Source organism: Megalops cyprinoides, chromosome 23, assembly GCF_013368585.1.
Source record: "Megalops cyprinoides isolate fMegCyp1 chromosome 23, fMegCyp1.pri, whole genome shotgun sequence".
Lineage (NCBI taxonomy): Eukaryota > Metazoa > Chordata > Actinopteri > Elopiformes > Megalopidae > Megalops > Megalops cyprinoides.
Window position 1 is genome coordinate 10,232,739 of NC_050605.1, and position 14,097 is coordinate 10,246,835.

A 14,097-nucleotide genomic window follows, 5' to 3' on the forward strand; every position below is an offset into this window, starting at 1 on the left:
GCCCAGTAAACTGGTCAGTTACTCAGCCTGTTTCTTCTCTGCTGAGAGATGGAGGGCGTGGCAGTAGCTCCTGTTCCTCCACAGGCTGCTGAACGAAGAGCAGCCTGCTCCACAGACCAGGAGGTGTGGTCAGTCTCATCAGGGTAAGCACCACATCATTGACGGTGGAGCAGCGTCAGCAGTGTGTACACAATAATCAGAGTGAAGGGTCAGGGCTGAGTTACCTGATCTTGGATCAGTGATTGGGGGAGTGCATGCTCAAGAGACAAGGTAACAAGGAAAGGTCATGGAAGCATCATATTTTTGGTGGTCCAAGCACTACAGGTGCTGGAATCCAGTTGCTTTTGTTCTCCTTTTCCCTATTAATTTGCAAGAAATATGGCCATAACTTCTGAACTACTGAAACCTGGTAGGATTGTAGATGCCTTGCCCAGTGTCCCACTGAAGAAGTCTGGCACTCATGTTCCCCATAGTGGAGCTATAACAGCCAGTTGAATTTGCAGTCTTTGAATCTTATGTGAAATGGATGCAGAAGTGAAGCTCTTCAAAAGGAAGTTTAGCTGGTGACACAACATAGCTGCCATTAGCCAATGACCTCACAAAAAGCATGACTTTTCACAAAATTGTCCCTAAGTCCAAGAAGACACACTAAAAGATTTCATAAACTGATATGCATACAGAGAGGCAGGGCAGTATCCTACCCCACCTGTATTGTGCTGATCAAACACATAATGGCACTGTTAAATTTCCCATTTCAAGCATAAACTAACATAAAGGTCTGAAACTTGCTATGATGTTTCCCGCTTCAAACTGGAAAATTATGTACAGCATACGCCAAAGTCTCTATCTTCCCTCTGGTACAACGACACCTCGTGACACTTCATAGTGTTATAGTAATCCAGGGTACCCATTCCTGCAATATAGTGATGAGCCACACAGTGGTGCTGTAGTTGCAATATTTCAGAAAGGGGATCTCCTGCCCTGTTTAGCAGTGTCCCGAAACTTGGTAACTATATAGCTTGTGTTAATGAGATGTCTGTGCAGCTGTTCCAAGCCTCAGAAGGTAATTTTGAGAGACCAGCCAGACACTATATAACTGCTTGCATGTTAATTTATTTATTTATTTATTAATTATCCTTTCTTACTTTCTGACTTTCTTACTTTATTTTTTCTGCATCTAAAATTGTTTGTAAAACTTACACAGTCTCTTAAAAACTCATGCAATTTGTCAGAGAGAGAGAGAGTTGGTCAGTTCTGCAAAACTTCATTCAAAACTTCAGACTTCATTGCAAAGAAACAGGTCCTCTGCACTTGCATACGCTTCAGCGGTTCTCTTCTGGTCATGCGTTTCTTTGCTGTTTACTCACAGTTATGGACATTACAAAGCCAAATGGGCCTTCACTTATGTTGTCTCGCTATTATGAGAGAGCTTTCATGCTAATACCCCAGATCCTCTTACATTTTAGGGCTGGAAAAATCAACTTACTGCACCACAGGGAGGAAATGGAATATAGATTAGCCACTCTAACAGCTATTTTTGTGACAATGACAATATTGTTTTAAATTTCTCCACAAGACATGAACCTATTTAGAAAAATGAGGAGGACCTTTTGGTGGAGGTATCAATTCACTGAAATGAAAATTTGAGCAATACATTTTAAAAAGTGATTTTTTTGTTTAATTTCGTACCATGGCTTACATGATTAGCTAAATTCAGCTATCACAAAGGTAATGTAGTGTAAGTATTAAGAAAATTGTTAAATGCATTTTGTACAGGCACTTCTAAAACAAGGTTCATACTTCTGCAGGCAGCACTTCTAATCTGGACAGAAGATTGGTGCAATAAACAATGCTCTTCTGTATCCACACAAAAATGGCACCCTCTTGTACAAAGGATGATGCTTCTAAAGAGATTCCCTCATAGTTTTAAAAATGATTAATAGTCACTTTGCGCAATGTTGAACAATGAGCAAGGTAAACAATGTACTTCTACAACTGAGAAGCACAATGCTTCAGGCGTTGTTATTGCCATGCTAACACTGATTGGAAGTGTATGTTTCCAGTCAAGAACCTCCAGGGGTTTATCTCACAGAGACATGTCCTATGCCTCATCATCAGCACACATGGGTTTGGGAGGACTTTATGCAGAGCCATATGTTACCACAGTGAGATCTAATTACACACTGTCATGTTAAAACACTGATTCCCAAATCATAGAAAATCTTGCTCCTTTCCACAAGACTTAAACCATGTCACATTAAAAAAGAAACATAATCACACCTAATAAATGGAGGAAACCAATGTGCTATTGAGAATGCAATTAGGCAAATAGGCTAATAAACAATGTTGAATACAATAAAAATAATATTATGTAATAATAATAATTAAACAAATAACAGTAGATACTGAAAGCTTTTGGCATTACCACATGTACTGCAGCCCTGCTTGAATTCTTGGCTGTGTAAAGACTGGAGACTTTAAATGGATAGTGGCTGAAGCTGCCCCAGCTCTGCTCCACCCCCCAGTCTGCAGTCCCTTTGAGTCATGACTTCTGTACTTCCTTATGCAACCTCCACCTCTCCTCTACTTCATTTTGCCTCCTTGTTTTCCCCTTAAAAACCTTTAATAGCAGGCCATCTCTCTACAAGACTTCCCAGTGTTATTGAAGTGTGTCCATTCGACAAGAAAACATGCAATATTAGGATGTCTCAGAAATCTTCACCAACTGGCATGAATCTGTCATCTCATGACACAAGCACCATAGCTCACTAGTTTGTAAGTTTGTCTGGGAAAAAAAAAAAAAAACAACAACTATGAAACGGACTGGCATATATCCAGAACATTTTTAGAATTGCAGCAAAGAACTGCATGTGATACCACAGTTATTTGCCACACTTTTTGACTCAAAAAACTTTTGTCAAATTTTCACTTTAAGTTTCAGATTTGGGTCCTTTATTGTGTTTGGGGTAAGTGAAGTTGTTTCTCTCTGACAAAACTAAATTCTGCTAGACATATGGTAGACATGTTTGCTTTGATAACTGTATGAATGTGTTCCTTTGTGTTGCTAGAATCAATTACACTGTGGCTTTTCAAGCATGCAACATATCAGCTTTAAATAAAGACTTCACATGTACATCTGTGCATGTAAATGGAGAGCCTAAATGTCAAGTAGTAACATATTTCTAAAGCCTCCAAACAAATACATATCAGTACTCCTACTGTACAAATGTATCATTCAGATTTAGTTATTTTGTAATTTTAAGAGTAGCATTTTAGATTAATTCTAAAGAAGGAAAAATGTAGGTTTTTGTACAACCTTTTACTGGTGCTGCTTTTATTGAAATTATTTGTCTATATCTGTATCTTTAATAATTGAGTTTCCAGACTGGCTAACAATTCCTTACATAGGTTTTTCAAGTTGATATGTGAAATACTAGACAGAAGTTAATAAAATAATGGATAGCACATTTTAAACTGTAGGTGGATAACCACTCGACACTCCATCCTCCCACCCTCTCAATTATATTCCCTTATTAAAATATATGGAGGAACTTTCTAATTTTATTACAGGACTGTTGCTTCCTTAAACGACTGACATTTGTAGTAGCAATATTAAAGCACTGTATGTACTTCTTTAATTTTAAAATGGTTAAGGGTTCCCTTGGGGTCGTGTGTAGGCATGAGGTAATATTAGTGAAAAGCTTAGAGTGGAAAGCTTACAGAAAGGATTTACAGGCGCTGGCAACCCTACACCGGAAGTTCGTCGTGTTCTCATATCCCGTTTTCTGTCAACGAGGAACTACACACCCTGCAAAATAACGTGGATTATTTTAATATAATTTTTTAGTGTAGTAGGACTTCGTTAGCTAGCCAGCTTGATTTAAATGGACGCTTATGGAACGTGCGAATGAAAGACAGCATCGTCATGGCTTTGGCGACTGCAGGTTTTTTCCTTCCTATATCTGATCTCTTACAGAGATGGCTAGGGATATATACACCTTACTGTGTGTTGTTCTGTTACCGCAGATACAAAATGGATTGAAATTGCCGTAAACACACGTTTTCCAACAGGACCACATTCATTTGAACAGTCCCCATGTTCACTTTGTTACTGTGCTTAGTCGGCTTTCGTTGATGCCGATAGCAAGGAAGTACAATGTAACTAATGTTCTCGTTTTGGTGTGCATTTATATGTGATTTACTTGCCTAGCTAATGGCATCAATGCGTTTAGGCAGCTGGTTGTAAGCTACCGTGTTGCAGTAATATCTAACTGCTGTTTCTGGGGTGTCATTCGCAGGAACTTATCTGATCAACACTAACAGCATTTGAGCAAGAGACAGTAATGAAACAGTATTTCAAGATGATGACTGATATGATAGTGTTGTGTGCGACTCTGGCCATCTCTCTGTCGTTCTGGATCATTTCTATGACGGCCAGCACTTACTATGGTGAGTTGCTACAACAGTTCAACTGACAGCTATTGCCTTGGTACTCTGATCTCATACTGAGCGTCTGCTAAATAAATAAATGTAAATGTAAATACTGAACACGATAGCTCAGTTTTGGTTGCCCACTGATCCATAACATTTGAAGTTATAAAAGTATTACATTGTAGATATCGAGCGGATAGTAGGTTTTCTATTGTAGTATGTGTATATTTTGTTAAGTTTTATTATGTTCAGGGAGAGTGGTTTTGTAGAAATACTAAACACACACACACACACACACACACACACACACACACACACACAAATTGGCACTAACAAGGCAGAATTATAAACGTTGTCCGACCAGACACTTTTCCGGCGAGTTAGTTTCATGTAGAACAACGATGCATACCTTTTGAGTAACATGCGCCGTAATTACACATCTTTGCACTGGAATAAGTGGAATGCTACTTTCCATATAAATACAGTAGCTTTTGCTTTCCAGGCACTTTACAGCCCGTGTCTCCGTGGCGTTGGCTGTTTTCAATTCTGGTCCCCCTAATTCTTGTTTCACGTGCTATGAAGCGGAAGAGCCTTGACCACAGTGGAGCACTTGGAGGTAAGGACTGTAACTTGCAATAAAAGACAACACTGGGCCACAGAGGGGTTCTGGTTAGGGGACTGGGTTTATAACCAGAAGGTTGCTGGTTGGGGTGCTGCCATTGTCCCTTTAAACATGATTCTAATTATGTTTAATATTATATTCAGTTATGTAAATTAAAATTCAGTTATGTAAATTAATATTTGTAGTTCTTATACCTAATGGTATATTCCAAGGAAAAATTATGTCAGCCTCCTCCTCATATGTGTGTGTGTGAAATCACAGTGTAGGGTAATGTTGCAGTAACTTGTAAGGGTAATAGTCTGGGAGCACTTTAACTCAAGAGTAGTCAAACCTACTTGAGAGTGAAACACTCACTGTGGATCTTTTTTTTGCCCAGTTTTTGTGACCTAAATATGGATCCACAACTCACAAATGAATATTGACCACTTTTTTGAGCCTGACTTCATCTGAAGCCACGAGTTATCTCATCTATCACTGCCAGCCTTTTGAAATACAAATTCGGGGAGCTGATGTTGTACTTCCTCTGACATAACATTCATGGCTAAATCACATGACACATGGATGAGAACAAAACACAGTCTTCCTGGTTTCTTGAAGACTGGTTAAATGTCTGTATGTATGTGTGTATGTATACTGATCTTGGTGTTCTTAGGATGAAGGAGTAAAACACAAGTCCAGTTGATTTATTTTAATGTTTATTGTCACTGAAATACCTTCTCCTTTGTTAAAAATGGAAGACTGCTAAATTTGTAATGCAAATGTATCTCTGTATTCATTGCAGGAATGCTGGTTGGATTCATTCTTACAATGGCTAACATGAGCTTCTTTTCCTCCTTGTTGGCATTTTTTGTCACCTCTTCTAAACTCACGAGGTGGAAGGGTGAAGTCAAGAAACGTATTGATGCAGAATATAAAGAAGGTAAGGGCATAACCTGTCCTGTGTAGGCTTGGACACATTTAAAGTGGTTGTTTGCATATCTGTTGAATTTGCACAGTCACATTTGACAATGAAACTGTTCCAGCAGGGTCAGAAGTCAACTGTTACTGATTCTGCCCATATCTGCATTCATCATTGCGATAGCTGGCTTGAAAGTAACTTAAGCTTAGAACTTGAAAGAGATGAAAATCATTATGCTTTGGTTACATAAATTTTGTTCACAGATTCACAGCAAAACCAAGTATGTTTTGCTGCCATACATGAATTCCTACATGTATTTTGTGACCACAAAAACACTGGTTTGTTCAGGTTCAGCTTCATCCAGACTGATGTAAACATACTTCTAGTCTGTGGTAGTAGTGATTATATCCTATATTTAGGCTGGGAGGATTTCAGTCTTTCTTTTTATTGTATCTTACCTTTAAACATGCCTGGTCTTTAAATATGATAAACAAATATGAATTGATCTGTTAGCCTCAGTGCAGGTATCCTCTTGAGGTGAAATCCACATACTCAAATAGTTGACAGTGCAGTGTCATTAATTATTTTGATTATTTGGTTTGCCTGTGTGTTTAAAAACTGAATGAACACCAAGTTCAGTATCTACACAGCATTGTAAGGACCTAGACGTGCATGAAAATAAATGCACAGCTCAAAATAATATCTTCATAGCCCAATAAAGGAAATATAAATCTCCTGCATTGATTAGCAAATTACAGGCTGGCAGGAATATCCACTGAAATCCCTCAAATATGTTGTATTTTGCTGTGTTTAAAGATTGATAATAAAAAGTAAAGTTGCATCTTTTCCTGTATGGAATCATAACGTACGTTTTCGGAGTGTCTGAGCAACCATTTGACGTCTTAAATCATAAGTGTATAACCATGCACGAACATTTCAGATGTCTTTATATCTTTTCCATACTAAGTACAGTAGATCCTATTTCCTGTCTTTTAGCCCCACTGACATGGCCTGTTTCCTGTCTGTAGGCCTTGCTGGTCCTGCCAATTTCCTGTGTGGAAACCCCACTGATCCTTCCCATTTCCTGTCTATGACTCATTGATCCTGTCTGTTTACTTGCCAAAGGCTTCACTGATCCTTTCTGTAGACCTTTCTCACCCTGCCACCTTCCTGTGCTCTAGGGGGACAGAGAAACTGGATGCAGGTGTTCTGTAATGGGGGCGTCCCAACAGAACTGGCCCTGCTCTACATGATCGAGGTAGGCCCTGGGGAAATCCCAGTGGATTTCGGGAAGCAGTACACGGCCACCTGGATGTGCCTGGCCCTGCTGGGGGCACTGGCCTGCAGCACGGGGGACACCTGGGCATCTGAGGTGGGGCCTGTCCTCAGTAAGAGTAAGCCCCGCCTCATCACCTCCTGGAAAGAGGTCCCCGCAGGTAGTTCCTTCCCTCCTTCACCACTAGAGGGCAGAGCTCCCCATTACTGGTCCTGCTTGGTTTTAACGTCTGGGACACATAAGCATATATGCACTTCCCCTTCAGCTGTTCTAGCTACAGTCCAGTTGGTTATCCATGTCTCTTTCAATCACTGATGATATCAGAATTAAGGTAAGAGGAGCTGAACTGGTTCAGTTAAGACTTTAAATTGTAGGATCAGGTTGTGAAATACTTGGCAGGAATGACAACCTGTAGACACTGTGGCCCTCCAGCAGTTCTGCCCACAGTCTGTGCCAGTTTATGGTTAGCCACTGCAAACTAAGTTCAACAGTGCAGTAGATGTCTTATTAAACGTTTATGCCATATGAGCACCATCAAGGACCCTAGTCTTTCCATTTTCTAACTTCAACGCAGCTCCTTTTAATCAGTGTGACACAGTGTGACTGTTAATTGTTTAATTGTAATCATCTGTTTGTACTTGCAAGTCATTGTCTGTATTTAATTTTGGCTGACCAGGTAATTGTTTAATTGGCTGCACCTGCCTAATTGAAGAACTCAAATACAGGTGTATGGCTGGAGGAGGGCTCACTTTGTGGCTTTTTAAACTAAATTGTTTTTCTTTTTTACATTTTACTTCTGCTTGTTTTTATGAGAAGTATCAGCCAGCTTCTCTACAACTGTAGAAGCACTGCAGTCTGTCATGCTTTGTTTAACTATGTGGATTTGCATTTTAGAGCTTCACAGGGTTATCTCAACCAAATTAAATGAAAGATCAGTTTAGTTCTGTATGCTGACAAGTGGGTGTTTAGTGACATGAGTACTTTCAGAGGCAGGCCTATTTTTCCCAAGTTCTTGTGTGTATACTGATATATGGAGAATATATGCTTTGTACATGTGAATAAGTTGGGTGCTGAAAGCAAGTATTGGTTGTTGGGCTGTTTGACACTAGTAAGTAGTTCTTGCTAATTGAATGCGCATTTTGCTCCAGGTACAAATGGGGGAGTTACCCCAGTGGGACTTGTGGCCAGCTTACTGGGTGGCATGACGGTTGGCGTGGCTTACTTCATCACCCAGCTGCTGTTCGTGAGGGACCTGAACCTGGCAGCTCCCCAGTGGCCAGTCATCATTTACGGGGCGATGGCGGGGCTGCTAGGGTCAATTCTGGACTCTCTTCTTGGGGCCAGCATGCAGTATTCAGGTGCTTACACAATTGGTTTAATGGTACTTGGAAATGTGGTGGGACATCTACTGGAATTTTAGACCAGAGGCACAGGGGTTAAAATCCTGAGACTTGAAAACTGTGTTATGCATGAAAGGTTTGAAATGTGAGTCACTCTATGTCAGGATGTCAGCAAGGCAAATAGGCACAGGTCTGATCAGCTGTGATCCTGGAGTGCCACACAGGTCTGATCAGCTGTGATCCTGGAGTGCCACAAACTAGCAAGTGATCTAGCTCTTTTAGACCACAAACTCTTCCCAGAACTGGGGACATACATTGACGTTAGTGAAAACCATGACCAATTAATCAGGCTTTCATTCCTTGGGTGGAATGTAGGCCTGTAGACAGTGGGGTCCTCCAGGACCAGGGCGAAATTGCCCTAAAATAAAATCCTATGATACTGACTCAACCAAGTAAATTGCACAACTAAATCTGTGGCAGGATTGGAGATACTGTAGCTGGTCAGATACCTGGTGAAATTGTGTTCAGTCTTTTATCTGTATACATTTTTGTTCCAGGTTATGAGGAAGGCACTGGCAAAGTTGTGAATCATGAATCAAGGACTGCGAAGTGGATATGTGGGAAACCAATCCTGGACAACAACGCTGTCAATCTTTTCTCCTCCATAATAATTGCTTTGGTGCTGCCTGGCGTGGCGTGGGGCTTCTGGCCAAGGCAGTAGAATGGACATGGACTGTATGAAATCTGTGATGTTGAAAAGGTTATTTGTAGTGAGGATGTCTTAGAGTCTTAAAGGTTTTCTGGTAGTGCCGTGGAAGCTCAATAATCACGATGTCACTTCTCATTTTTTGGTCTGTATGTTGAAACACACCTGGGGCCAAGGAATAGTAGTACTATTCCTTATTGTTTAACGTTTACACTTATTTAAACTTGCAGTTAATTCTGACATTTCTGGAAAAAGTCAATAAATGGGATAATGAACCCCAGAGAAAGTGTCCGGTTTTATGCAACAAGCACATACCAAGTTATTCGGACAATCGCCCTTAAAAGGTTGAATTCTAAATCAAGATTCCTGCATTTTCTAAGACAGCTTAGACCCCAAGGCTTTATTTATCAGTCCTGTGTAGAAATGGTGTTGAAGTTGGTTCTTTCATACAAACTAAAATATTTGTGTGCACTGAGTGTTCTCAAACCATTTATGTGTTAATTGTTAATAAATCTCACCTATTCTGAAGTTGCCCATGTTGAATCTTGCATAGAAAACAGTTCCAGTGTATGCAAAAAAATATTGTAATGTATTTACGCAGTATCAGATACTGTAGCAGTGCAACCAAAAGAGAGGAATTTCTCTGAATCACAGATGGAAATATTAGTCTGAGGTGAAAGTCCTAAATTTAGTTGTTTGGAGATGAAGAGTTCCACTTTTTGCAAGACATGGACTTAACTGAGTCTTTTATGAAAGAGGCCTAGAGTGAACTGCTCTGCACTTTGCACTTTGAATTTGTTGTCATTGAAGAAGCAGAGGCATTTTGGAAAATGGAAAAATTCTACAAATGGCTATATTTAGTTGTATTATACTGTAATGACTAAACTGATTAAACAATCTGGGCAATTGAGGAACAGACCCACAAATCTTTAGCAAATGTAGGGTGATTTACAGTGTGCTTCACTACACAGTAGCTATGTTGCAAAATACAAATGAAAGTTGTCAACAGCATGTGTAACTTTCCTAGTCTTGCACACATATATACGTTTGTTTTGATGAGGGATAAATAAACCTTAATACAGGTGTAGAAAATGGGTATCTTAATCATTGATATTTTGCATAACTGGCCGCTAACAAAGGACCTGTTCTAAAGAGCTTCTGCAATTATGACATCTAAGAACACACGTGAATGGTTTGCTCCTGACAGAAACAAGTAAAAATGTTTCCAGAAAGCCCAAATCAATTTGCATAGATAACATATAAACACCTATATTACAGGCTGTGCACAACAAGCCTATATGCACATTATCTCTGCAATAGTATTTCAAAAGGATATTCATATGACATATTGTCTAACAGGATTCTCTATCCTTTGGGTATGAATACGTTAGCCTATATAATACTAGATTATAAGACACTGTATGTGATGCGTTTGAATGCGATAACATTCCTAGCACTGATGATACAATATCAGGATTATATTTTTGGTGTAATTTGGATGGAATTCCCCCCTTCTCTCAAATTATGGAGTTCTGGGGGAGCTTTCGAAATGGCGGAGTACAGCCCATGTTTACTTTTAAAAGGTTAAAAGAAATAACAATGCATGGTTACTGGAGAAACAAGTTTTCTGCAGGAATCTAAAAAATGCATTCGTTTCGATTTGTTTTGCTTATGAATTTACAGCGACCAATCGAAATTGTATTTTTGAAAAACGTCACCTGGCGCCACCTACGAATTACATTATTTGTACAAGCAAGCACAGCGACAAACGGATCAGAGAACGCAACAGGTTACACGGATTTAAAAGAGATCGCAATACAATTAAAGGTATGAATTCATGTTTCTAATTTTCTGTCGTTTCTTATGAGCGAAATTATAAATCATCTCTGTGTCGAGGTGACATAACCGTAAGCCGTTTACTGTCAAGTATTTGCTTTAATTAGACTATTGTTTTTTGTTATGAACTTTTTGCATGAACTGGTTAGCTAACCAGATATGTGACATTACAGTAGGCTCGAAGAGGTTAAATTGTATTTGTTACATTTTGGAAAATAAATTTTTCCCATTGTCAGTCAAATCATTTGTTTTTGTTCCATCTGTGTTTCGAGAACAGATATTGCGTGTTCAAAATCATATTTCCTATTTTTCTATTTCTTAATGGTCTGCATAGCAGCAACGGTTCAAACCATTTGTCAGGGGTGGAAAGCTGTCAAGACAGTATAGAAGACCGTGCGTGCGTGCCTTTAGTGTGGAACTTGATTGTCCTTGATTTGTTATACTATCATTGTAGGCAGAGGATGAGTTCTGGAAAATCGCTGCAGAGCGCCACCCACCCCAACCAACAGCCACCAACCCCAAGCTTAGCAAAGAGAAAGAAGATAAAAGAAAAGTAAGCTGGAGTGAGCTACAAATTAAAGGCGTAGCACTTATTTGCGAACAACTCTTACCAGTATTGTCCTGACAATATCCCTGCGGTGCTGTTACGTTGATCACGATGTGAGAAGAGGAAGATAGCAAGACACTTGAATGGAACAGTGTTAATATATTAACTGATTCATAAACTGCTTTGTTTTGATGTGAGATGGTCTAAGGAATAAATTAACTGGTAGTCAGGTTTCCAAATTCCCCTTATCTTAGTATCTGTGAAGGCATTGTACTGCAGGAGGTGTCTGTGGGGTAACACAGATGCTCATTGTCTGACTAACAAAATGACATTTTGCTGTCTGCCCATAGATAAGCTATACCACAAATAGTTTTTTTTTCTTCAACCTGGCATTACTACTAGTAGAAGTCAAGTAATTGATAGGGGCTTAACAACTAATAACCTGTTAAACCTGAAATCTGGACTTTCACTTAGAAAGGGAAGGCATTTGAACCCATTCATCCCAATGTGACTATTGTGATTGCCTAAAGTTCTCATTAGTAGGTGTGCTGTTCCACTACTTTTGCAACATGTTAATTCACTCCATTTGTTAAATAATCGACAAGCTACTAGTAAAGGTAGATAACCATATATCACATCATATATCATCTTTGTTCTAATGTACTGATTGTGTAAACTGGCCAGTCTATAGTTTGAGATTTGATAAAGAGTTTTCACCTTTATGTACAGGACAGACATCAAAAGCCCAACAGACAGTCTCATGTCTCCATGCACCCGAAGACTCATGAGGAAAGCTGCTAAAGATATGTGAGTTATAATCATGTTTATGATCATGACTTAGTAATTTCACCGCTGATAGCACATTGCATTTAGACTGCAGACAGTCTTTTTTTAACATGTTGTTCTTGACCATGACGGCTCTGTCACTCTTTGTCCACATTTCTTTGTAATTCTTTGCACTTGATAATGTAGTAAGTAAACCTCTGTGCTTTTATTACAGGCGGTTACTGCTGCAGATACCTACATATTCAGCAGAAGACAAGGAAAATGCTCCATCATAAATTCTTCTACATTTATTTATAACTAATTATTCTTATGAAGAAGGAAGGCTTCAAACATCTTTGCTTTCCTGTATTATGATGACCTTCTGAGATAGCTGGGCCTGGTTTGTAGTGCTTTAATTTTGTATAATATAAACTGTTGAAGCTTACATTTCCTATCAGAACTGTTTAACTAGAAGTTTTCACCATCTACTGATTAAACTGACTGCACTGACATGCTCATATTAGATAAATGGCACTTCAGAACAATATACTGTCTTGACTTTCCCTTTGCTTCTGTATATTAAAATCTCTGTTGCCCTTTAGGACCACATTTCCCAAATTGCCTTACAACTGGTTAAATGAGTTAACATTCATGGGCACACTTGAGTCAAGGATTCTGAATATTTCTATGAGATCTGGACATAGGTGATTCTGAGACTGATTTTATTTTCAGGTGTCCAAAGGTGATTGTACTCGATTATGATTGACTGATATACTGAAACTGGTGTTTTTGCATGATGCATGTTTTACATCTAGGCAATATGTTTCTGGGGGATTGGAGTCGTGGACTGCGACAAACCGGTGAAGTGGATCATATCTATACAGCTTCTTACAGGAGGCAATGATGTCTTAGCAAAGCACACTACCTGTCTCTGCTTAGTGTCTTGAGTTTTTTCCACATAGTAAAAAATGTGTTTACTGGTGACTTTGCTGCTTGTATGTTAGCTAGCTATTTTTTGCTTATTTTGCACATTGTCTCAGGTTATGAGGAATAAAAAAAAATCAGTCAAAGCAAAATGCAAATTATGAAAAAATACCTGTAATGATATTTAAGATACAAAGATTTTATGACCTCCTTTTCTTGTGCAATTTTTGGGGTTTTGGTGTAATGGTGATAATTTTATTTGTCTTAATGTGCAACTGACATAAGACCTTAAAATGTATGTTACACTGCATCATGCTCCTTAACTGAGTATTGTGTAATATTGGAATAAAAGTTTGTAAACTGATGGATTTTTTTTTTCTTTTGTCACCCCATTACAGTTTGACCTAGGTCAGCCAATCTAATTAAGTATCATGTGCTTGCATAACACCTTGCTATCTGTTAATGAACTGTATATTCCTTTCACAGCCCAGTATACTATTAGGTATTTTGAGAGCTTAGTTTGCATGTAGTAAATCGCTTCACTTCACTTCAAGAAAACAGAAGACCATAGGGACATCATGAAAAATGAGTGTTGGGTATAATTGTGGCATTGAAAAAGTAGGTCATAGTGAACAACTACAAAAGCTCATAGTGATCAAGGTTTACATTTATTTAAAAATAGGCCTAAATAATCAAGGTGCTAGTGGCCATGTTGTCCACCCTATTAAAAGACGCTACAACAAACATTAAGA

The 14,097-nt window shown here is 38.9% G+C and overlaps 1 protein-coding gene and 1 long non-coding RNA gene across 2 annotated transcripts; both read left to right on the plus strand.

Moving 5' to 3' along the window:
* The first annotated feature begins 3,771 nt into the window (after positions 1-3,771).
* LOC118770364 (transmembrane protein 19-like) lies at positions 3,772-9,802 on the plus strand. The gene is made up of 7 exons (XM_036517981.1): positions 3,772-3,944; positions 4,299-4,449; positions 4,934-5,047; positions 5,835-5,972; positions 7,133-7,387; positions 8,376-8,585; positions 9,125-9,802. Exons 2-7 carry the CDS (start codon positions 4,344-4,346, stop codon positions 9,286-9,288), a joined length of 987 nt encoding a protein of 328 aa, XP_036373874.1. The 5' UTR covers positions 3,772-3,944; positions 4,299-4,343; the 3' UTR covers positions 9,289-9,802.
* A 1,230-nt stretch (positions 9,803-11,032) lies between these two features.
* Positions 11,033-12,442, plus strand: LOC118770132. Its single transcript, XR_005004537.1, has 3 exons — positions 11,033-11,100; positions 11,564-11,662; positions 12,386-12,442. It is a non-coding gene; the product is annotated as an uncharacterized LOC118770132 (long non-coding RNA).
* Positions 12,443-14,097: the final 1,655 nt, after the last annotated feature.

What these genes read in the sequence shown, in the direction of transcription:
- LOC118770364 (XM_036517981.1), top strand. Translation starts at nt 4,344, where the DNA reads ATGAAACAGTATTTCAAGATGATGACTGATATGATAGTGTTGTGTGCG. An exon ending in TGATGCAGAATATAAAGAAG is followed by an intron (nt 5,973 to 7,132) that starts GTAAGGGCATAA and finishes CCTGTGCTCTAG; the next exon opens with GGGGACAGAGAAACTGGATG. An exon ending in CTGGAAAGAGGTCCCCGCAG is followed by an intron (nt 7,388 to 8,375) that starts GTAGTTCCTTCC and finishes ATTTTGCTCCAG; the next exon opens with GTACAAATGGGGGAGTTACC.